The sequence below is a fragment of the Cynocephalus volans genome, chromosome 5 (genome assembly GCF_027409185.1).
Source record: "Cynocephalus volans isolate mCynVol1 chromosome 5, mCynVol1.pri, whole genome shotgun sequence".
NCBI lineage: Eukaryota > Metazoa > Chordata > Mammalia > Dermoptera > Cynocephalidae > Cynocephalus > Cynocephalus volans.
In genome coordinates, this window is record NC_084464.1 from 69,978,501 (window position 1) to 70,004,547 (window position 26,047).

At 34.5% G+C, this 26,047-nt stretch overlaps 1 protein-coding gene across 2 annotated transcripts in view; it reads left to right on the top strand.

Annotated features, from left to right (window-relative positions):
* PHF3 (PHD finger protein 3) overlaps positions 1-26,047 on the top strand; it is a 76,921-nt gene that overhangs the window by 46,997 nt on the left and 3,877 nt on the right. For both annotated transcript variants that reach the window (XM_063097008.1, XM_063097010.1), the window contains 10 exons: positions 4,140-4,449; positions 6,838-7,021; positions 9,809-9,956; positions 10,037-10,193; positions 11,586-11,702; positions 13,558-13,689; positions 14,200-14,335; positions 17,936-18,131; positions 23,847-23,994; positions 24,454-24,543. In XM_063097008.1, the coding sequence (XP_062953078.1) occupies positions 4,140-4,449; positions 6,838-7,021; positions 9,809-9,956; positions 10,037-10,193; positions 11,586-11,702; positions 13,558-13,689; positions 14,200-14,335; positions 17,936-18,131; positions 23,847-23,994; positions 24,454-24,543 (1,618 nt within the window). The remainder of the gene's footprint in view (positions 1-4,139; positions 4,450-6,837; positions 7,022-9,808; positions 9,957-10,036; positions 10,194-11,585; positions 11,703-13,557; positions 13,690-14,199; positions 14,336-17,935; positions 18,132-23,846; positions 23,995-24,453; positions 24,544-26,047) is intronic.

A 26,047-nucleotide genomic window follows, 5' to 3' on the forward strand; every position in this document is an offset into this window, starting at 1 on the left:
GGCTTTTTAATGATGACTGTCACTTAATCAGCATCAACAGTTATTTTCCTAAAGTGAAGATTTGATGCTAGCCTCCCCTCACCACCTCTTTTTTTTTTTTTTTTTTTTAAACCTAATGCTGTCTCTTGGATCAACTCTATAAAATCTAGAGTTTCTTTGCCCCAGTCTTAGAATTTAGATGCCCAGGGATTTTGGGCTCATTCTCTGTAATTGACCTGGATAATATATAATTATATTGGAAACAATCATTTTTTGGAGCACCATTTCAGATTACAATTTTGTGAATAAAGAAACCTAAGTAATTGATTGTTTTTTCTTCACTACTGCTTTGATACATTGTGCTTATATACATTGAGTTTATTCAAAAAATGCAACTGTCATACATCATGTAATTTTCCTATTTTAATTCACTTGTAAGAATATGAATTTATTAGAAAGGGAATATTTGGAAATAATTTTGATCCTTCTGTCTGTTTTTATGCACTAGCCACACAGAAAGCTATTTGTTAATATGACATTTTCTAGCACTTGTGATAGCTTTGTTACTGTAAAGACTATTTTAATTTTTCAGTATTTTACATGTATTGCAACTGAGGTTAGCTTCTTTGTATGTTCTTCCAGTTTGAAATTATATTTTGTGATTTAGATATTTATTCATGGCATGGCCAGATGTGATATTTAACCATAAGCAACTCCTGTACATACCCTAAAGAACAGTAGGTATTGACTCTTTAAGAGTTTACACATCATGCTGCTTTTGTTTTGTTTTTATTTTCCTGATTCAGTTTTATACAAAAGGTACATTAATTATTTTAAAAACTTGACTATTTAATCCTCTGTTTTTAAAAAATTAGTGTGACTTTTGAACAACTTTTAAACATAAGCAAATTGTTATTTTGAAGGAAAGGAGTCTTAGTCTTTTCATATTATCTACCTTATGGTCTCTATTTCCCCACTTTTCTAGAAAATGCTTCTATCCTTAGTTTGCATTACACTTTCTTGGCCCCAGTTGTAGACGACTAGTATATTGGATAAAATTTTAAAACAAACAAAAAAACCTCCCTAGCAAAATGGATTTATAGCTTTATATTCAAACGAGAAAACTTATTTCTGAGAAGGAAATTTTCTTCTAGAATAAATAATTCAGGTTTTTCTCAGAATTTTGAGTTCTGTAGACAAGTATTTTTCTTTGTGGATTGGATTGCTAGTAATAAACATGATTTAATATTTACATGGAATGGAATCCTTTCATCTTAGAAGAGTGACTACATATATGTTCACAATAAAATGGTCTAGGCTGTCACTTAAACATCAGAACTGAAGGCCCATCTACAATAAGTACCTACAATGGACCCACAGTGTTAGTGAATTTGTTAAGAGCAGGAGTTCTTAGTGTTGCCTCTGTAGTTTACTTTGAAGGAACTTGAAATTTGTAAAAATATTCTTTGGCCCAGCCAGAAAGATAAGAATAAAGATGAGAATTCTAAATTAGTTTTAAATTTTCTTATAATAGGCCCAGTTTAGCTTTTTATTTTTATTTTTAATTTTGTGTATGAACATGAAACAGTAGAAGACACTATAGATATTCCTGAACTTTTCCAATTAACTAATTAATGTTGACTCATCCACTTAATTGATCCAGAGCTAAACTGCATGCGACATTGATTTTATAGTAAAATATTAAATGTTTAGGTGGTGTAGTCTTTTCTTTAAAATGATTTCTCCTTTTGGTAATCAGAATTTCTAGGGCAGGGCAGAAAAGTGGGAGAGTAATTGTTGGCTGTTCCTGCTGTAGCTACTTTTATTTCCTCCTCCACCTCATACTCCTCCCACTCCCCCACTTTTTAAAAATAAAGCCATAGCATGAAAAGAGAAGAAAGTATATTCTCTTTTTGTGATAGGCCATTAAAAAAAAAAATGGTTTAAAAGTTCATAGTACTAATCAATTTTAGACCTAAGAATGGTCCATATTTACATTTTTGGATGATCAATTTTATTTTAAAGTGAATTTTATTTTCCGCTAGGACCTGTCATTGGGCCAACGTTGATATTTTTATCAATGTCATTTTGTCTTGATTTCTCAGAAAATTTAACTGTTTTACATGAAATCTAAATAGTAAGATACATCCGTAGATGGCACTTCGGTGAAATAATTGATAAATTTAATGATCATAAAACCACTCTTCCCTGGTTAAGTGAAATAAAAAGTCAAAAAATTTGAAGTTCCTTAATATGTGATTTATAATTTGACATTTGGATTTGGGACAGAAACATAGTCTGTAAACTTCTAAGTTGTGTCTTGTTGAAACTATTCCAGACTGGCTTTGAAGTCCTTACATAACTTTGTGGAAGTAAAGCGAAATCACCATTAGCTTTTTTTCAGTATTTCAAAGACATTTATATTAGACAGTTGCTTTCAAGAAATAGCAGTTCTTATTGCAGCCTGAAGTGGAAGAACTGTTAAGCATCTATATTCAAACTTTTCTTTTTCTTCTTTCAATTGCCTGGACTATTTGTATCATTGAAACATTGTGGACCCATCACAAATCTCAAACCTAGAGAAACTTTCTGTCTTGCAAATAACATTGTTTGAGAGGTTTCTTAGACATTTTATGTTGTTATTTTTTTATTTTTTTTAATTTTCCAAACCACATGAATCACTGGGGAGATGAGGACTTACCTGATTAAGCTAGCACAGGCATTACCGGTGAGAGTAAAGAGTGGTGAATTATATACATGAAGAGGTCAAGTCTGAATGCACAGCGGTAGTTTGTTACATAATAGGCAAATGAGGAAGAAGAAAAGGAAGTGCTGCTATTGAGGAATGAGGTATTTGGCATGATTTTTAAAAAACATCCTGTAAGGACTGAAACTAGGTGTTCTAATTTTTATAGTTTCAACATTGAAACAGGACTTCTGGTATATTCAGAGGCCGTATTATCCAGTGTTTATTACCTTTAATATCCTTATTGCCCTACAACTTTTTAAAAGGGGTTTGACTTTTGGTGATGCCACTTATCAAAATTAGTAGCACAAATTCTTTGTCTTTAAGTCACTAAAGAATATCTCTAAATCCTGAATATTTCAAACAAACTGAATTGCTAGCCTCAAGAAGGAAAAAGGAAAATTTTAAATATGATTATTTGAAGTGAATGTTGTAGCTTTCCTAACAATGGGTTGAAAAGTATGTCAAAATGATATTTTGTCCCTTAAATTGCTGTTTATATATGATTTGCCATTTTGCGTAAAAGTAATTATAGATACTTTATGTAAATTGGCAAAATAAAAGCTATTTTAGAGTCATCTTCTGTCCCAGACTTTTCCTGTTGGTTAGAGAGATTAATTCTTAGCTAAAATGCAGTAAAGGGAACTTTTGGAGGGAGAGGGGGGAAGGGCTTTTTTAAGGGAGATTGAAGAAAAACCCTAAATACAGGATAGAATATTGATCTTTATTTGAGAAAACAAGTTTATTACCTAAAACACATGGTCATTATTAATAAGGAAGTCCTTCACACTCAAAAGTACATAAAAAGATTCGTCAGCTGAATCACTGTGACATCATGGGTATTTTGAGCTTAAAATATTCTACAGTTAAGGTGATGAATAAGAAACAGTTTGAGAGGCTCCAATATATTTTTGAGTTACATTTTTGCATTTTTGTTGCCTTTTTTTTTGTCATTCAGAATGATTATTTGAATGAACGGTTGTTCCTCCATTTTATGTCTTATTTTAGGTCTGTGGTAGTGTAGCTGTAACTTTGGTGGATTGTGTATGATCAGGTTATCACAGAAGTCATACCACCCTTTGCAGTGGAGGAATATGTTGTTATTCTATACTTTGTTATTCAGTATAGTATCCTATACTGAGAAGAGTCAGTTGTCTTTTATTTTCATCCTGATGGCTTCTTTCCCCATTCCCCATGTTTTCTCACACCAGAGGGAAGATATTTGAGGTTTTAAAAGTTCCATTTTCATAGAATATTCTTTTTGAAAACTTGCTCCATATTGAGCTGATGAAATTGGTAAGATTGAAAACCTGCAAAGTATCAGAAAATCAAATATTTGAGGTTTATTTAAGCTCACTGTTGACATTGATTTTTTTAAAAAATTTATCAAAGTTTTTTTTTTTTTTTTTTTCAGGTTTATGGTTGGCTGTGGGAGATGTGATGACTGGTTTCATGGTGACTGTGTCGGGTTAAGTCTTTCTCAAGCACAGCAAATGGGAGAGGAAGACAAAGAATATGTGTGTGTAAAGTGTTGTGCTGAAGAAGATAAAAAGACTGAAATATTAGATCCTGATATTGTGGAAGACCAAGCTACAGTTGAAGTCCATAGTGAAGATAAAACAATGGAGTGTGAAAAGCTTGGGTTATCAAAGCATGCAATGACAAATGACAAAACCAGATATATAGAAGATACAGTGAAGCACAAGGTCAAAATTTTAAAACGGGTGAGCTTTTCATTAATGCGTTATTTTGTTGAAGAGCTTTGTATGGACCAACAATGAGAATTTTGAAATTTCTTTTTTCTTTAGGTTTGGATGTTCCACTTTTTAAGTTTCGGTTTATTTAAGATTTCTTGCAATCTTGGTGAAACCAGGTATTGGCATCTTCAGAATGTGCAGGTCTTATTTCTTATAGTTTTGTGCTATTTCAAGTCTCTAGTTTGGTATTTGAATTTTCTGTGATAGAATCTTGTGGTCTTAAGTGCAGATTGTACTTGCTAAGTAAGTTTTTTAAGAACGCTTTTCAGTTCATAAATATCTACCATTCCTTTAACCAATTGGCATTATTTTCAAGTGGAAAAGCTATTTTCTCTCTTTAAGGAAAAGTAATCTTAATTCTGTTGACCTCTGTCCCAATATTTGCTTGGAACTGTCACCTTGTAATCTTTCTCATAAAAAGTTGTCACTTTTCCCTGGTCTTATGTTTTTAACTACCTTCTGAAAGTATTACAGGAGAAACGTATAAAGGACACAGCATTTTATCTGATTAAATTTCCTTTCTCCTCATTGTCTACCTTTTCATTACCTGTGATTTTTCTAATCGTTGATTTGTTATTCTTATAGAATACTGCTAGGGAGGAAACACGGTGGGAACAAATGTATGTGGATAGGCAAGTATAATAATCCAAAAGACAACTTAAATTTTAGAGTTGGAAGAAGCTTGGAAACTTTTTAGTCTAGTCACTCTGATTTATTAATATGCTCTGTAATATTTCCAGGACGTGATTATCTAGTTTCTGTATGAAAACCATTGCAAAGGAATAGCTACATCTTCATTTTTAAGCAGCTCTAATTGTTTTCAGTTTGAGCTGAAATTTGCATGCTTGAAAACTGCTTTTCTGAAGGCTTCCTGTTAAAGCTAATTTTTTGTAACATAGTCGGGAAGGTAATTCAGATTGAAGAGCATGAGCATGTTTTCTCCAAAATCTTCCCCATTATTTACGAACTCAGTTTTTTCAGACACTATTTAGTGTCCAATATGGATTAAGTTCCAGTTTGCCAAATCCTTGTGGTATCTAACATTTTCTATCTGCCAAGACTTTTAAAGAATTAGATTCTGTCCTTTTGATATTTGCTATTACTTTGTTGATTTGATCTACATCAAAGTAACTGATAGTATGGAATTGAGAAGCCCATTGAGAACAGTTTATATAGCATGTCTTTGGAAAGCTTCTATTTATCATTAACTATTAATCATCACCTCTTATGTACAACTTCTTTTTTTTAGAAATATAGCTTGTATTGACATTTAGCTGAGTTGTCTCTATCTTCACTAAAAATACAGTATTAAACATTAACATTGTTAATGTTTTGGGAAACCTCTCTCTTCATTCTCTGAATCAGGAAAGGAACTTGAAGTTAGTCTGATTTGGTAAATGCATGTACTATCCAAGTGATCACTGCTTACTTTCTCTCTCTCTCTTTTTTTTGATGGTGAACTGTTGAATCTTACTTGGACTTGTGTCATGTTAATTTATGGAATCTGCTTTTCAAATGTTACTTCTTCTCCCTAGATTTTTGTGTTGAACCATTTATTGAGTTTCTACTGTGTGCCAAGCATGGTGCTGTCAGACTTGGGTATATAACATTGAAATATGTTTATACTCTCAAGGAAGTCTAGTTAGAGAGGTAAAAAATAAACAAATAAATAAAAATTTAGAGGATTCGTAGTCGAGAGAAAATCATTCTTTTGTATACACTCTGTCTTAAAACCTGTGATTATATGTCTGTCTAAACAGAGTGTTCCTCTCCCTGTCTTTCCAGCATATTAGTGTGATGCAATTAATTTCTTTCAAGGGTCCCAGAATTACAGCTTACTAGTAATTCTTTGAGCGTTATAATTAGGACCAGAGTAGCAGGTACCTTGATGGTTTATTTTACCTCATGGGAGTTAAAATAGCAAATAGGCACACTGAGAACTTAATTGGTATACTTGTTATAGGTGAATGTGACTTCATTTTAGAAATATAGTGAAAAATATAGATACTTGTTTCTCTACAATTTCTCTCTTCTTTTTCCATATTTACAGCCAATGAAAATAACTCTTATTACCTTATATCTAATTTTCTTTCTAATAATGTTACTGATCTCTGTGCCCTTTGTTTCTCTTTTATAGGCTATTACGTGTTCTGCAGAAAATAAGTGCTCAACAAATGAAATTGAGTTATTTTTGTACATCTTAAAAAATGTTTAAACACTGGGCTAAAGAATGGAATATGTTTAATATTTTAATAGGTTGTAATACTAAGTTTAATTTTTTTTTTAATCCACATACTATGGAGGTTTATATCTAAAGCAGTTTTTATTCTAATGAATTAAGTACTATTTTTCCAGGAGTCTGGTGAAAGCAAAAATTCATCAGACTGTAGAGATTATGAAATTAAAAAATGGCAGCTAGCTCCTCTTCGAAAGATGGGACAACCAGTTATACCTCGGAGATCTTCAGAAGAAAAAAGTGAAAAAATACCAAAAGAATCTACAACTGTTATTTGCACAGGAGAAAAAGCTTCAAAACCAGGTAGTGAGATTAGCAGAAATTATTATATAGTAATGTATTTATATTTTATTTCACACACAATTAATTAGTATATTTAGGGAATTTTTTAAAATTTAACGTTTTAATGGCAATAAAAATAGTTCAGGTAATTGGCCTTACTTGTAATTAAAAACTATTGCTCTATATTTTGGGGAAGTACTAGTGAGCTTGAGGTCCCTGCCTTCATGGCACTTAAATATTAATGTGAAAAGGCAGACAATAAGTTGACAAGAAAATGGTATGTATTTTAGAGAAAAAATGGGATAATGGAATAGAGAGTCACAGTCGGAGAGTGGTGAGAGCTTCTCTTTTAGGTGAAATAGAGGAGGTAACTGGTGAGGTGGGATTTGAAGTGATGTGAATATTTGTTTGGAAAAGGAGCTAGGAAAGGGGCACAGAAAGTCTAAAGGTTTGGGTGTAGAAACAAACTTGGTATTTGAGGAGAAAGAAAGCTACTTTGGAGTGATTGGAAGGACAGAGTAGTGATCGAAGATGAGTTCGGAAGACATTATGTAGGACCTTTGGGGCCATGGCAAAGTTAATATTTTCTTCTGAATGTTATAAGAAACTTTTAGAGGGTTTCGTATGAGGTATTGATGGATCACTGTGATTGCTCTGTGGAGATCAGACTTTAGAAGGGCCGGAGAGAAAGAGAGTAGACCAATTAGAAGTCTATAGCAGTATCCTAGGAAAGAAATGATGGTAGCTTGGTACAGAGGTACAATGGAGGTAGTGAGAAGTGATTAAATGCAGATATGTTTTATAGTAGAGTTGACAGAACTTGCTGATGGTATAGGTATAGGTAGATAAAGGAAAGAGAATCTTAGTGGGTGATTGGATAAATGTTGGTGCCATTGACTGAAATAAGAGAGAGAGAGAGAGAGGAAAAGATTTAGGGAGGAAAATTGAAGAATTATGTTTTGGCCCCTGTAATGTTGAGATTCCTATTAGACATCTAGATGTAGATAGATGTTTGAGTAAACCTTTGGCTGATGAGTCTGGAGCTTATAGAAGACTTTGTGGGCTGGTATCTAGATTTGGGATTTATTGGTTTACAGTTGTTTAAAATCACGGACCTAGATGTAAACAGCTGTAGAGACTTTGATATTGAGGAGACAAGCGGAGTGTTGGGGGAGCACCAACATTTAGAAGTTGAGAAGAGGAAAGGATCCAGCAAAGGAGAGTAAGAGATGGCCTGTGAGAAAAGAGTAAAACTAAGAAACTGTGGTGGCCTGGAAGCCAGATGAAGTTTCAAGAAGAAGAGAATTATGAACTGTGTTAAATATTGTCTGGACATTAATAGGATGAACACAGGTTGTTAAATCTGTGGTTTAGCAAAATGCAAATCATTGTTCATCCTGGCTAGAATGGTTTTGGAGGAACAGTGGGGATGAAAGACAATTGTAGTTGCTTATGGAAGAATGGTGAAGAGCTGGAGGTATTGATTACAGATAAGTCTTTCAAGTTTTGCTGTTTAAGGGAGCAGAAATAGTGTGGTAGGTAGAGGAAGACTTGGGGTCAAGTAATTGTTTTAAGGAAATATTATAGCATGTTTTTAAGGCTAACGGGACTGGTCCAGTAGACAGAGAGAGAGAGAGAAAGAAATTAATGATGTAGGAAATACGTGAAAAGTCACAAGGGGGTGGCATTCATTCCACATGGATAGAGGGGTTTGTCATAGAAGGGGCCAGCTCATTTGTTGTAATAGTGGGGAAGCTTATGTATGGTAGGAAGGAGGAGGTTAGATTTGGTGGTGGGAAGATGTAATAGCTGACATTTTTCTGTTTTCTCAGTGAAATATGAAGTGAGCAAATCAAATGAGGTTGAAGTTGAGAGGTGGTATTGTTGGTTTGAGAGGAGAGGAGAATAAGTGTGAAATAGCTGTCTTGAAAAGTGGGAGAGGAAGTTTACTAGGAAAATTTAATAGTATTAGGGTAGAAAATTGAGTTACCTGCTTGATATTTGTGGTTATAAATTTAAAATGAGATCTGTCAGTACCAGTGCTATTTTTCTTCAGTTATCTTCAGCTGTTAGTAGCCCATTTGGGTGAAGGATAAAAGTTGGCTTTAACCAGGGTTATGGTTTTGCCAATGCAGATGTTTAAAGGAGAGAGAATAAAGATGTTAAACATGTAAGGGGTTGATAGTAGTGTTGGGCTATCTAATCTAAGTTGATTATGTGGGAAAGTGAGGACATGAAGATGATAAAAATGATAAATTTAAGAATTGTTGGAATGAGGAGATTCTGGAATGAATGAGCTGATATGATAAGTCAGAGTAGTGGAATGTTTGAGATTTTGGAGATGCACAAGGATTACTAATGATATAAGGCAAAAACATTTGAAAAGTTTAACATTTATATTAATAATATCAAGCACAGTTAAAAACAGAAGAGATTGATCAATTTTATGATATTAGATCATTAAATTATGTGTTCATCTAGTAAGTTCAAATCAGATTTTCTAAATAGTTTTTAAGAAGTTAATTATTAGGTACATGTGAAAAGTAAGTAGCCCTGAAAACCATTATCTAACATGGGAAAAGGATATGAATATTTTATAGCTTTGGGGTTTTAGTTTCTGTTTATTTTAATTAGAACTTCAGTGTCAGGAATATTTCAATATGGACTATGGGTTCTGATTTTACTTCTAAATAGTGACTTTTAGAAGTAATTTGTCAGTCAATTTGGATTATAAGCTTACATATGAATTAAAAAGTAAAATACCTTTTAAACAACAATTTAATGAGTTTTTATACTTATTTAAATTAGGTACTTATGAGAAGCAAGAGATAAAGAAGAAGAAAGTTGAAAAAGGAGTGCCTAATGTGCATCCTCCTGCTGCTTCTACTACCAAGCCTTCTGCAGATCAGATCAGACAAAGTGTCAGGCATTCTCTCAAAGACATTCTTATGAAAAGGTAACACATACTATTATTAAAGAAGTTTAAACAATATGTCTCATGTATTTGAAAAATAATTGAATTGTTCTAATTTTAAGACTTACAGACTCAAATTTGAAGGTACCAGAGGAAAAGGCAGCAAAAGTTGCCACAAAAATTGAAAAAGAGCTTTTCTCTTTTTTTCGGGACACAGATGCTAAATATAAGAACAAGTATAGAAGTTTGATGTTCAATCTGAAAGATCCTAAAAACAATGTAAGTATGTTTTGTTCGTGTCTATGGATATTTATGCTTCCCACTTTCCTGAATACGTAAGGATCTAAGATTATAATACAGTAAATATATAATTTATTAACTGGAATGAGACTGTAGAATACCTCTTGGTTTAGACCATCTAATTTTAATAAAGTATTTTTGCTACTGAACCGAGTTATGAATTTTGCATAGTAGTGGGTAGTGTTATACAATAAATCTGTTGAAATACTAAACATGTCTTAACCTGATATATGTAAATTTTCTTTACTGTCTCTTGTATAATCCACTTTATTAAAAAATTCATTCATATGTATTCTTCAAAACAGTTAAGCTAAAATTCATGACACTGTATTATTACTTTTGATTTAAATCTGAAAGTAGAACAGTACTCCTTAAGAAAATAAATTAGATTTAGATTATAAACTACTTTAAAACATTTTTCCTGAATTAAATATAACTTTAGTTCTAAATGTCTTTTAATGGTAAAGTAAACATTAATTGAACCCCTATCTTTTCTTGGGATTTCTTATTTGGGACTTAGAGGAAATCCAAAAGCTGTTTGCTTGTGTGTATGTGTATGTGTGCTTGTCAGTGTCAGCAGCAAAAACAGGCCTTTGATTAGTACACTAAGCAAAAGTGTTGCTAGTGAATGTTTTAAAAGTTCAGAACGTTATTGATCTCTTTTGTGACATTTATATAGTTCCACCAGGAATTTTTGCTACAGATGACTTTAGGTAACAAAATATAGTTAGATTCAACCTCCTTGCTTACAGGCTTTTCACATAAGTGATAAAAATTTGTATAAGGATATTTGCTCCGGTATGTGATTTGAGGTATTTTCTTGAAGTATAATAATAGGTACTTAAGAAAAATAATCATTATACAATATGCCATCATGATGCAGGGGAATCAGATACTTTTTGAATTATATAATCTAGAAGCTTTTCTTTAGTAATTAAATGATTTATTTCCTTTAGGTTTCTGTCCTACAGTTGGTTCTTTGTTCTAGGATGCCCTCCAAGCCAGTCAGGATTTAAATGTGTAAAATCTTAAAAATATGGAAGACATTACATTTAGTAAAACTCTTTAATGTAGTATACTGTTGATTTATTATTATGATGGTTAGATTGTGTCCCTGGGTAGACTTAATACAACTTTTAGATAGGTATTATAATGGTTCCATTGTACATACTTCTCCATTATTTGTTGACTTTTATATGAAATGTGTGTTTTGCTGCCTTAGAAAAATTCCTAGAATACAAAACTGTCATTTATTCTCTGTGCAGTAGGTAATGTATAAATCATTAAATATTTATTACAAGTTTTTGTACAGCAGTATCTCTTTTTTAAATGTTTGTCTTCCCTTTTCTTCTTATTTTTAAATTCTTCCAGATATTATTTAAAAAAGTATTGAAAGGAGAAGTAACCCCTGATCATCTTATAAGAATGAGTCCAGAAGAACTAGCTTCTAAAGAGTTAGCTGCTTGGAGACGAAGAGAAAACAGACATGTAAGATGATCTATAAATATACATTTGCTATCAAAACCTATATTTTTTAGCTACAGGGGGAAAATGATACAGAGGTAGTTCAACACAGAGGCACAGTAACACAGACTTTTTGTTCTGTGTTTCTTCTAGTAACTTATTCTCCTTTATTCTAGTTCTTAAATTCCGTTGTTTTTCCTCATCTCTGCCGCTTTTTTTCCTCATTTCCTCAGATTATCAAATTACAGAATTACCTTGTGTTTCATTGTTATATTTTGTAAATCAGAAGAATGGGAAAATAGTTGCATCTTTTCTTAATCACATCTGTACTTTTAGTTTTAGAAGCACAGTTTGAAGGTATTGTGAATATGTAGAGACAGATGAATTAGGTCAGAATCTAAATTTGTGCAAGTTGACAATTCCTTATTGATAAAACCTGATCCGAATTACGATGTGCAAATGTTCATATTCATAGAAATATTGTATGTTTAGTATCTTTTTTAAATTTATTTTTTAATTGACATGTATAAGTTGTACATGTTTATGGGATACAGAATTATATTTCAATACATATATATACACATACACACACACACCATGTGTGATGATCAGATTAGGGTAATTAGCATATTCATCCTCACAAAAATTTATCATTTCTTTGTGATGAACTCTACAAGATTTACCTGATTCTTTTGTCCATAATACTTACTTGCATCATAGGCAGTAAAATTCTGTGTAGATCTATGCCAGATATAGTTTGAAGCTCAAGAGGCCTTGATTTGATGTATTATACTTATTTACTTTCACCCTTTATAATTTCTCTTTTATTTTGAAAATAGTATTACCTCCTCTTCTTTCCATTTATATCCCTAATATGCACATACCTCTCTTCTGCTTTGAAGTTAAGGCTGCAGGTTTCATCTGTATCAGAGATCATGTTGTTCTTTCTTTAGGCCACATACCTGATTTTTTTTTTTTTGAAGGATTATTTACACTTACAAAGGTGAGATAAATGAACAGAACCATTTTTGCACTCCTTACTTCATTTCATTCCCAGCTACATTTTATTACTTCTTGCTGTACTTGCTTAATTTGTATGTTTTGTTGCTGAGCTTGTTCAACTGAGTTATCAGTGTTACTAAGTAGGCTCAGTTAGGAGACACTAATAGGGATCATTTTTGGCATTTGAATAAACTGCTATTGTGGGAGATGTTAGAACATCAAATTAGGAATCTAAGAGCTAGATAGTGCTTCTTTTCCTTGTGGCAGCTGCTAAAACGTACTAAATAAGCAAGCAGATTTCGAATATAAATATCATGTTTCACCACTTTGCAAATTACATTGCACTTCAATTGCCTCCTGTCATAATGTACATGTGAACTTCTCATGGCTGACATATGGGGTCAAATTCATATAATTCATGTAACCCTAACACTTAAAACAGTCTCTGGTATATACAAGGGGTCTTCGAAATGCTCATGGAAGGATTCATATTATCTTTTTTTTTTTTTTTTTTTTTAAGATGACTGGTAAGGGGCTCTTAACCCTTGACTTGGTGTTGTCAGCACCACGCTCAGCCAGTGAGCTAACCAGCCATCCCTATATAGGATCCGAACCCGTGGCCTTGGTGTTATCAGCACCACACTCTCCCGAGTGAGCCACGGGCTGGCCCCATATTATCTTTTAATTCAGTTTTTCCATATACTTTTTGAAGTACCGGTTTATAAGCATTCAGTATATGTTTGTTGTATGGGAGACTACCTAAAGATTGAAAATCACCTGTGGTGATTTATTTTTAGGGAAGCTCTTCTTATTTAAAGTATACATGTGGAAATACATATTTTAAATTAAGTATTTCTTTTAAAATATTTTCTGTCAGACCATCGAGATGATTGAGAAAGAGCAGAGAGAAGTGGAAAGACGACCAATCACAAAAATAACTCATAAAGGTGAAATAGAAATTGAGAGTGATGCTCCAATAAAAGAACAGGAAGCAGCCATGGAGATTCAGGTAAAGATGATAGATATGTCATGTTTTAAAGCTCAAAACACAAAGATTCAGAAAAGATATTTTTGCCTATTTTATTGGTTTAATGTTTTTTGGGGGAGTATTTAGAGTATCATTTCTCTTAGTGTGAAGACTGTCTGCATTATGGGTACCTGCTAAATACTTGTTGTAATGTAGATTCCTGGGGTGCTTTGACTTAGTGAATTCCTTAGTAGGCTTGGAAATATGTAGGTGCTTTTTAGGCAGACTGTAATTTGAAAGCTGGTGCAGCTTTTCTTATTTTTAAATAACAGGAAATAATTTGAAATCTTGTTAGAAGACATGAAGAATGAGGACTGTTTGAGTTTTTGCTCTATATTAAATTATAATTAATAGCCAGCATTTCTCTTTTAAGGAATAATAAAAAACAAAATATGAATGGAATAATTTCATTTTGGAAAAATATAATTTCATACTTGAGATCAAATTTTATCAACTAAAACTAATTTTTACTCTCACTCTCACTTATGTTAGGAACCTACAGCCAGTAAGCCATTGGAGAAACCAGAAGGATCTGACAAACAAAAAGAGGAGATTGACTCCATGTCTAAAGATACCACTAGTCAACACAGACAGCATCTTTTTGATCTTAACTGCAAAATTTGCATAGGTAATTGGAAATTTTTCTTCCTAAAATGTTTCATTCATTGTGAAAGGAGGACACTTGTGTACTAGTGTTCATAATTTAAGTGTGTTTTTTTTCCAGTATTGGTGGTGAGGTACCTGCCCACTTTCTTTGAGCAATAGCACATTTTTGTGTGACTGGTTTTCAGGGTGGAGGTACAGTTTGATACTGTAGTGCTGTTTACCATCTAGAATTAATTTTATTACATATGATCTGAATTTATCAACCATTGCCAGGATCAAATGACAAGAATTTAACCATTAGAATGAACATTAGAAATTGTGGGTCGTTGTGATGGTACTGTCATTTACCAAGTGAAGTAATAAAATAGCATTCATATTTTATTATTATTATATATATCATAAAACAAATCAGAAATTACTTTTTTAAAAAGACTTTACTTCTTTAGAGCAATTTTAGGTTCACAGCAAAATTGAGAGGAAAGTACAGAAATTTCCCATGTATCCTCTTCCCCCACATATGGATAGTCTTCCCTATTATAAATGTCCCCCACCAGAGTGGTACAAATGTTACAATTGATGAATCTGCATTGACACATCATAATCACCCAAAGCCCATAGTCTGTATTAGGGGTTTACTCTTGTTCTTGTGTATTCTATGAATTTGAACAAATGCATAATGACATGAATCCAACATTATAGTATATAGAGTATTTTCACTGCCCTAAAATTTTTCTGTGCTCTTTCTGTTTATCCCTCCCTTTACTACCCCTGCCAGCCTCTGCCAGTCACTTATCTTTATACTGGCTCCATAGTTTTTCCTTTTCCTGCATATCATATGATTGGAATCATTGAGTATGTAGCATTTTTATATTGTCTTGTTTCACTTAGTAATGTGCATTTAAGGTTCCTCCATATCTTTTCATGACTTGATAGCTCATTTCTTTTTAGCACCGAATAATACTCCATTGTCTGGATATACCACAGTTTATTTATCCATTCACCTACTGGAGGACATAATGGTTGCTTCTAAGTTTTGGCATTTGTGAATAAAACTGCTGTAAACATCCATGTGTAGGTTTTTTTGTGAATATAAGTTTTTAACTCCTAATTGCTGGATCATAGAGCAAAAGTATGTTTATTTTTGTAAGAAACCACTAAACTATCTTCCAAAATGACAGTACCACTTTGAATTTTCACCAGCAGTGAATGAGATTTCCTGTTGTTCCAGATCTTTGCCAGCCTTCGATGTTGACAGTGTTCTGGATTTTGGCCATTTTAGTAGGTGTGTAGTGGTTTCCCATTCTGCTTTGCATTTCCCTGATGACATGTGGAGCATCTTTTCATAAACTTATTTGCTATCTATATCTAATTTGGTGAGATGCCTGTTAAAGTCTTTGGCCAATCAGGTTGTTTTCTTATTATAGTACTTTAGAGTTCTTTGTATATATCGGATCACAGTCCTTTATCAGATATGTCTTTGCAAATACTTTTTCCCAGTCTGTGGCTTGTATTCTCATTCTCTTGATAATGTCTTTTGCAGAGCAGAAGTTTTTAATTTTAGTGGAATCCAGCTTATTAATTCTTTCTTTTGTGGATCATGCCTGTATTATTATATCTAAAAAGTAATTATCATACCCAAGTTATCTAGGTTCTCTCCTGTGTTATCTTCTAGGAGTTTTATAGTTTTACATTTTTACATGTAGATTTTTGATCCATTTTGAGTTAATTTTTTTGAAAGGATAGAAGGTCTGTGTCTAGATTCGTTTTTTTGCAAGTGGATGTCTAGTTGTTTTAGCACCATTTGTTGAAAACACTATCTTTACTCTATTGTCAAAGGTTGGGTAACTGTATTTGTGAGTCTCTTTCTGGGTTCTTTGTTCTGTTGCATTAATCTGTTATTCTTTTGCCAGTACCACAGTGTCTTGATTACTTTAGCTTCATAGTAAGACTTGAAGTTGGGTAGTGTCAGTCCTCTGACTTTGTTCTTCTCCTTTATTTGTTGGCTATTTTGAGTCTTTTGGTCAAAAATTACCTTTTGTATTCTTGTCTTGGTTATTCATTCAATAAATACTTATTAAGCTTCTGCTTCTTGTCAGGTACTTCACTGGGTGCAGATGAAAAAGTCTGATATTGACCAGTTTTTAAGAGAAACTGTAGTTTAGTGGTAATGACAAGGAAGTGATTATTTAAGTTACAGAAGTGCAGTTATTATAAGTGTATTTAGCAAGAAGACGTAGTCTAGACTTGGGGTTTAGGAAAGGTGTGGCTCAGGAATTGACATTTAAGCCAAGACATGGAGGTTGAGAAGTGTTTCTGCAAAAAGAGAGGGGAAGACGAGTAGATACTGGCATGAGCTTGAACTGAATTCAAGTAGAGGAGGGAGGTACACATGATTAGGCTGAAGAGATATTTACGGATTACATTTTAGAGTATCTGTTATAGTTATTGCTTTTTAAACTTCAGATTGTGACTCAGTAGTAGTAGTCAAATCAGTTTAATAAGTAGTGACCAGCATTTCAAAGCAAACAAAACAATAAAAATGTTACTGTGAATTGCACTTATAAAGGTAAGTATAATTTTATGAAACTTTAGTTCCAGTTATTTATATATAAAAAAATGCACACAGGTACATACACACACACAAATTTAATGGTAGCACACACGAACTTTTTTTTTTGTCATTGACAGAACCTGAATTTTTCTCTGAAGTTTATGTTTTTAACATATGAATTTCTCATCCCTTCAACCCAATTCCCACCCTCACACCTACCCTCTACCCTGAGGCCTGTGGAATTACTGAGGTTTTGGAGGCGTAAAACACCTTTAACACAACTCAGTATTCTAAGGGAAGAACATTTGTTAAATACTACTAGACTTGACCTATTTTTAGAAAGGTTGAGTGATTTTTTTTTTCTTTTTGATGCTATAATCTAAAACCAATGTCATTTTCTAAACTTTACTGATTTTTTCATGTTTTATTAACAAAGTAGCCCTGCACTAGGCATTTATAGTCATGAACTACTGCTATATATAACACAAAGTAGGATTCAGATTTGTTTTCCTCAATTCTTTGAGTTACTTCTTATGACTTGAAATTTGGTGTAGTTTAGTTAAAAAATCATTAGTCAGGGAATTGAGAAACCTATTTTAGGTTCTGGTTATATAACATTTTCATTTTAGCTTGTATGTGTTGCTTACCATTCTTTTTTCCTAATTTTTCACATCAATTAGATGAATTATACCATCTAGTCCATATTTATTCATGATATGAATTATATTTAGGAGATAATATTTGTAAAATGACTTGAAAGGGAAATTAGATATATTACAGATAGATCCCTGCAAAGTACGCTATGAATTGTATTTCAGAGAAGCTTAGGTTTCTACATGTAGAAGAAGGTTGATGATAGAGAGAAAATTGGTATATTCCTTGTTGATTCTTAAATATAAGTGTAATATAACTCATTATGAGAAATAATGATAGATATTATACTGGGAAATGTATGGTTACTCAACACTTGAATCAGGGAAACTGAAGAATAAGTTCAGAAAGTGAAAATGGATCAAGTTATAAAAATTTCAGTTAACAGTAATGGTTTATTTTGGTGTCTTCTGGCTTTAGGTCGAATGGCACCACCTGTAGATGATCTTTCTCCAAAAAAAGTGAAAGTTGTTGTTGGAGTAGCTCGTAAGCATTCAGACAATGAAGCAGAAAGTATAGCAGATGCGTTATCTTCAACCTCAAATATTTTGTCTTCTGAATTCTTTGAAGAGGAGAAACAAGAATCTCCAAAGTCAACATTCTCTCCTGCTCCACGGTAATTTTCTCTCAGTTACAATTTTTATAGTAATCATTGTAGATCTTTGCCAAATTATACTTGGAAGTCTACAAAAACAGAAGAGTCACTGGGGGTCCAGCACCTTGCCCACTGTGCAGAAGCAGCTGGATGGGTCACTTCACTGCAGGCTGGTGTAGGGGCTCCGCCCATTGCCCAGTGGCTGGACTGGTCACTTCACTGCAGGCTTGCCTAGCAGCTCCACCCACCACACAAGAAGTGTCTAGATGGGTTCCCTCAAGAAGTGGCTAGATGCAGCCCCACTTAGTGGCCTTGCCCACTTCCTGAGAAACAGCTCAGCAGCTCTGCCCTTGGCAGTCCAGCTCCTGAACCACAGAGGGAAGCATGACCTCTTGGCTACTGCCATCACCACTGCCTGGCCCCAGAGCACTGCTGTGTTTCTCCCTACACAATAGTCTGTCTCACTCCCCACTGACTCCCAGCCTGGCGACCACCAGCTCCACCTCACCAAGACCCAGGTGTTCCTGCCTTTTACTAGCTAGCAGGAAAGATGGAGAACCAAGGACCCAAGAGAAACCTCTGCCTGAAGGAAAGAGGAAAGAGAAACCCTGCCCGGGGTTGTCCATTCAAGCTAAGGAGCTTCAGTACACCGCAGTGCACCTATCAGGGTCCAGGATACTAGCCAAAGTGCCAACAAGTCTGCCAAGGGTCAACCACTTCAGCCAATGAGCTACAGGGCACCCAGGCACTTCTCCCAAGAATTTGAGATGTTACCTACATACATCATCAATCCAACACAGTGTCACTCACATCAGCAAGGTACCACTGGCTGCCCCAGTGCCTGTGCCACAGAGGCACACACAGACAACTCCAGTACCAGATATGGCTGGGGTACCCACATGGACTCTACCTACTGCATCTATCTGGAACCAAAACTAAAATACCCTACCCAGTGGTCAATATAAAACACGTTTACAGGAGGTAGTCTCTCTTCTCAAAAGTCCCACTGCAGAGTAATAGAAGCAGCAGTTGCTTCACTAGATGACCAGACATCGTCATAGGGATACTAGAAATAAAAAAATAAGAAAATATGATACCACCAGAGGAACACAGTAATTCTCAAGTACCAGACCCCAAACAGCAGGAAACCTTTGAAATGAGTGAAAAGGAATTTTGAGCAACAATCTAGCTTAAGGAAACTCAGTGAGATACAGGAAGACTCAGACAACAAAATTAAATGAGAAAAACTATCCAGAATAGGAAGGAGGAAATTTACAAAGAGGTAGATACATTATAAAAGAATGTTGCAGAACTCCAGGAACTGACAAATTCATTCAGTGAAATAAAAAATGCTTCTGAGAGTTTGAGCAGCAGGCTAGAGCAAGCAGAAGAAAGAATTTCTGATGGTGAAGACAGTCTTTTTGAAATAACCCAGGCAGAGGGAAAAAAAGAAAAAAAATTTTAAAAATGAAGAAAATCTATTAGGGCTATCAGACAACCTCAGGTGCACAAATATCTGAATTATGGGTGTTGTGGAAGGGGAGGAGAAAGGAAAAGACATTGAAATCCTATGGGAAACTTTCCAAGTATTGGGAGAGATACTCAGATCCAAGAGGCGCAGAGATCTGCAAACAGATTCAATCCAAAAAGGTCCTCTCCAAGACACATTGTAGTCAACTTGTGAAAAGTCAAAGACAAAGAGAATCCTAAAAATAGCAAGAGAAGAGTATCAAGTCACCTATGAGGGAGTCCCCATTATCAACTCACAGCAGATTTTTCAGCAGAAACCTTACAATCCAGAAGAGAATGGAATGATATATTCATAGTGCTAAAAGAAAAATAAAACTGCCAGCCAAGAATACTACACCCAGCATAGCTGTCTTTCAAAAATGAAGGAGAAATAGTATATTTCCCCAGACAAACAAAAACTGCAGGAGTCACCACCACATGACCAGCACTGCAAGAAATCCTCAAAGAAGTCCTGCATCTGGAATCCAAAAAACAATAATCACCACCATGAAACACAAGAAAGAACAAAACTCCCTGGTAGAGCAGATATGCAAATGAGAAAGAGAAAGAAACTATATCTTACCGCCTCAAAAACCAACAAACATTGAAGACAGACTATAAAAGGGAAAGGAAGGAACAAAAGATTTTTAAAACAACTATATGAAAATCAATAAAATTCCAGGAGTAACACAATGTCTTTCAATAACAACCCTAACAACCGCACCCTCCCCACTTCCTTTTCTCTCTTTAGCTTGGGCTGTTAGTTAATTAGATTCAGAAGGAGGCTGCCAAATAGTGAGGAAAAGGAAGTGGGGGGATCGGGAGGGGAGTGGTGGGAAAGAATAAAGAAGTTTGTTGGTATCCTAAGAGAGGGAGGGGAAGAAAGAGGGAGACCAAGAGAAGGCAGCCTTGATGCCCATCTGTGTCACATTCAGGGTGGGTGCACTCCACATGGGTGTTTGATCATTTATCCAAAACATTTTTCTCTCTGGTAGTAGCTCAACTTTCTCTACTTCCAAGTACTGGGAACATAGTTAACGTTTTCATATTTTATGTATAACTGGTTGCAATTCATTACTTCAGAGGATTTTATAAAGTAACTGGACTTTAGGTGAGGAGGGCAATATCTGCTTTGGCTTCATGGACTAGTTTAGTTTATACCCTGCTGTCCTTAGGGTGACAGGAGCTCCTTAACATACCCTTTACATTTTGCATGAGGAGCACAATGAAAATTGATCAGAAAATGTTTAGAATTGTTGCCCAAAGACTGAGTAAGACCTCAAAAGCATAGGCAACAACAACAACAAAATAAACAAATGGGACTATATCAAATTAAGAAGCTTCTGCACAGCGAAGGAAACAACAGTGAAAAGACAACCACAGAATGGGAGAAAATATTTGCAAACTATATATCTGACAGTTAATATCTAGAATATATAAGGAACTCAAACAGCTTAACAGTGAGAAAGCAAATAATCATTAAAAAATGGGGCCGAGCCCGTGGCGCACTCGGTAGAGTGCTGCGCTGGGAGCACGGCGACGCTCCCGCCGCGGGTTCGGATCCTATATGAGAATGACCAGTGCACTCACTGGCTGAGTGCCGGTCACGAAAAAACGACAAAAAAAAAAAAAAAAAAAAAAAAAAAAAAAAAAGGCAAAGGAGCTGACTAGACATTTCTCAAAGGAAGACATACAAATGGCCAGCATGTACATGACAAAATGTAATCATCAGGATAATGCAAATCAGAACCATGCTTGAGATATCATCTCAACCCAGTTAGACTGGATATTATCAAAAAGAGAATAGCAAATGCGAGGATGTGGAGAAAGGGGAAACCCCTTCTACACTGTTGGTGGGCCTGTAAATTAGTACAGCCTTTATGGAAAACGGTATGGCAGTTTCCCAAACAACTACAGATGGAACTGCCATATGATCCTGCATTCTCACTCAAAGAATGGAAATCATCATGTCGAAGGGATACCTGCACTCCGATATTTATTGCAGCTCTATTTACAATAGCCCAGAGTTAGAACCAACCTAAATGTCCATTGACAGATGACTGGATAAGGAAAAGTGTAGTGTATATACACAATGGAATATTACTCAGCTATAAAAAGTACTGAAATTCTGGTATTCATAGCAACATGTATAAACTTGGAGAAAATTATATTAAGTGAAATAAGCCAGGCACAGGTAGAGAAATACTGCATAGCCTCAGTCACAAGTAGGAGCTAAGAAAGAGAGAAAGAACAATCACAATTTATGTTGAACTTCCAGAAGAAGAGAATAGAACTCTATTCACTAGATGTGTGAAAGAGGGAGGGGAAGGGGAGTTAGGGAGAAATTGGTTAATGGACACACAGAATGATTACATTTTGTAATGATGAATGTGCTAATTATCCTGAGTTGATTATTACATGTTGTACACATATTGATAATTCTGTACCCCACTGATATGTATAATCAATAAAAGAGAAAAATGTATTTTGTGAGCTGGCTGATTAGTTCATTTGGTAGAGTGTAGTGCTAATAACACCAAGGTCAAGGGTTTGGATCCCTATACTGGCCAGCCGCGCCCCCCCCCCCCCCCCCCACACACACACACAAAAAAAAGTGTATTTTGAGTTCCAAAAATTTTAAAATAACAGCACTTTCATAGACAGGGGGCTGGCGATATCATTTTTAATGACCCAGTATAATTAATATGACTATAACACTACTTCAGTACCTACCAAGTATTTCTTTGTATCTATCAAGATGCGAGCACAATTTTCTGAACATGGAATTATCTATTAATGAAAAGGTGCAATACTAAAAGAAGTGTGTTTTGGGAAAAAAACAAACAGAAAAGTGACTTTTCTTAGGAACATTTCTTCTGAAAGAAAATAACTGTACCTTTGTATACTTTGAAAGAATTGAGATAGAAGAGTGAGACTATGAAGGTTCATTTATTTTGAGTGGTTAGAGTGAGAAACTTGAGTGTGGGGAAATGGCTTTAAAACTTTTAAAAATCATGCTGGTCCCAGAAAGCAAGGGATGGGTTATTAAAGAAAAGTTGTGTACCTCTCTGGACCTTAGTTCACCTAAGCCATGACTTTATAAAACATGGCTATATAAATGTGAATGTAGTTTTATAAAGTGAACATATAAACTCTTTGACTGGCTAGTTAGCTCAGTTGGTATGGTGCTGATAACACCAAGGTCCAAGGTCCAGGCTCCAAGGGTTGATCCCTGTATTGGCCAGGTGCCAAAAAAAAAAAAAAAAAAAAAATCTATCTATCTATCTATTTATCTATATATATATATATATATATATATATATATATATATATATATATACACATACACACAACAACTCTATCAATAGCCTTTACATATTTTGGCTTCTTGACATGCTAAAATAGAAGTAACTGATGACTAAGTCAAAAATGGATTTATTCATGAGCATATCTTTAGACTCCTAACTTTTTTTTTTCTTCAGTATTTCAATTATATTTAGGCTTATATGGCATATGCTTTTTTTAAAAAAAATTTATCAATATACAATATAGTTGATTTTCGTGTCCCTTTACCAATTCCTCCTTTTCCTCCCTCCCTCTCCCCCCTCCCCCATCAACATCATATCTGTTCGTTTTTCTTAATAAAACCAAAGAATTGTTGTGATTGTTGTGTCTTCTTTCCCCACCCTGCCCCCCATTCGTTTGTATATTCACTTATTTATTTGTATTAGCTCCCACAAATAAGTGAGAACTTGTGGTATTTCTCTTTCTGTGCCTGGCTTATTTCACTTAATATAGTTTTTTCTAAGTCCGTCCATGTTGCTATGAATGATAGTATTTCTTTTTTTTTTTTTTTTTTTTATAGCAGAGTAGTATTCCACTGTGTAGATATACCATATTTTCCTTATCCACTCATCCGATGTTGGGCATTTAGGCTGGTTCCAACTCTTGGCTATTGTAAATAGCACTGCAGTAAACATGGGAGTACAGGCATGATGATTTCCATTCCTCTGTGTATATACCCAGCAGTGGGATAGATGGGTCATATGGTAGATCTATCTGTAGTTGTTTGAGGAAACTCCATACCATTTTCCATAAAGGCTGCACTATTTCGCAGTACCACAAACAGTGTAGGAGGGTTCCTTTTTCTCCACATCCTCGCTAGCATTTGTCATTCTCAGTCTTTTGTATATTATAGCCTCCTAACTTTTGAATGTCATTTTCTAGTCCAGAGATGCCTGGGACTGTTGAAGTTGAGTCTACCTTCCTGGCTCGATTGAACTTCATTTGGAAAGGTTTTATCAATATGCCTTCTGTGGCAAAATTTGTCACCAAAGCCTACCCAGTATCTGGCTCCCCTGAATACTTGACAGAGGTACTGTGACCTTTTCTACCCTTTTGGGCCTGGGTTGGCATGTGTATTTCTGAAAGCAGTGGGCAGTTGTTAATATTAACAGTGTACAGTTAATAAAAATATTTATTAACAGTGATCCTTAAACAGTTCAACTAGTGGAGTTAGGAATTCAGAGATGGATTTTTAGAATTATAGAAAATTATACTCTGAAAGTTTTAAACCCTCATGCCCTATATACTCGTTCCATGATGTACCTTGCTATGTATTTTAGGCATCATTCATTTGGAGTTGGGATTTGAAGTAAATCCTAATTGCTGTTTCCTGTATTCTATTATGTTTTCTGATGCATTTTTCACAATCTTTTTATTTACTTGTTTTTATTACCATTTCAGATTAGTCTTAGAGCTAAATTTGTATGAATTATGAATATTATAATAAAGATATTCTGTATATATTAATCACTTTCGTTTTTTACCACAGGATCTACCAGATAGTATTCAAGTAGGTGGCAGGATATCACCTCAGACAGTTTGGGATTATGTTGAAAAAATAAAAGCATCAGGAACCAAGGTGAGGAAAACTTTTTTCACTATACCAGTATGGGAAAATATTCAGAAGGTAAACCACTCAAGAGTTCTTAGTCAAAGATGCTAGGTTTCCTGGGGAAGGGAGCCAATACACATTCTAAGTTTATATAATACACCTCACAGCACTGAACCATATCACTGTTTGCTAAGGCTTCAAACAGCCCAGCATTCCTCCCCCCCACCCTTGTTAAGCTTTCTCTGTGGCTTTTCAGTGTTTGAAAGAAATGTTTTAGTGTAAGTAATGAGATTCACCCTGGAATTTTGCCTTGCTTCAATTATAGACATTTGTTTTAGTTAAGGCACAGCTAAGCTGTTGCAACAAAGAGACTCTAAAATATAATGGCTCAAAGAATACAGAAGTTTATTTTTCTCTTCTGTTAGGCCATTCAGTGTGGATAGATGGCTGTGGTTCTATAGGATCATTCAGGAACCAGGTCCCTCTTTTCTTAGTATTTTGCTGTTTCCAAGAGTGTTGTCCTCATTAGTCAAACATGGTCAAAGCTGACTCATCAGTACCAAATGAAAACAGAGGAGGAATACCTATCTAGTTGTTTTAAGGGCAAGACCTAAAATTTGAAATCATCTCTTCATTTTCTTTAACTTCCTTTGTCAAGAGCTTAATCACATAGTGTTACGTAGCTGCTAGGGAAGCTGGGAAATGTAATATCTATTGGATAGCTATGTGCCCAACTAAAAATTGAGGACTTCTCAGTAGTAATAGGAGGAAGGAAGGAGAATAGACACTGGGGTATAATTAGTAGCCTGTATCACAATAATATTTCTCTTTTTTCCTTTTTCGTATATATTTTCTATCATTCTTTTTAAAAATTCATGGAACAGTACTACACAGGAAAATTTAATCATTAGAAGAAATTGTTTTCCCTTCAACAGATGTGATAGTACCTAGCATGTTATAGGCATTTGTTAAACAAATTTTGAATAAGTGAACATTACTGTTTTGCCTCTCTTTTAGAAGGCTCTAGGTTTTCTTTGGAGTGATCCAAAATGGATTATCTTAAACTGAATATTTTTTTCCATTATAAATTTTAGAATTTAAATTGATACAGTGTTGGAATACAAGTAAACTTTGAAGCACTATACAAAAGTTATTATACACTTATTTGCTGTAACTTTTTCATGGTATTAAAAATGGGAAGTATTACTCTTGGACATGTTCGGAACCACACTTCCAGCTATCCATGTATTACTGTCCAATACTTTATAGTGTGCCTCCAACTTTAACTGATTTAAGCACTGTAATAGTTGTTACTAATATGGACAGTCCCCAACTTACAATGAATATATCCTTGCGATATTTTCAACTTAAGATGTGTTTATCAGGATGCAGCTTCATCATGTCAAGGAACATCTGTGTATGTATGGTGATATTTAATCTACAAGAGGGCAGTTTGGATGACTGACATTTTATAAGAGGTAGAGTGATAGTTCAGTTCCTTCATATGTCTGGGAGCTTGCATCAGTTTTAG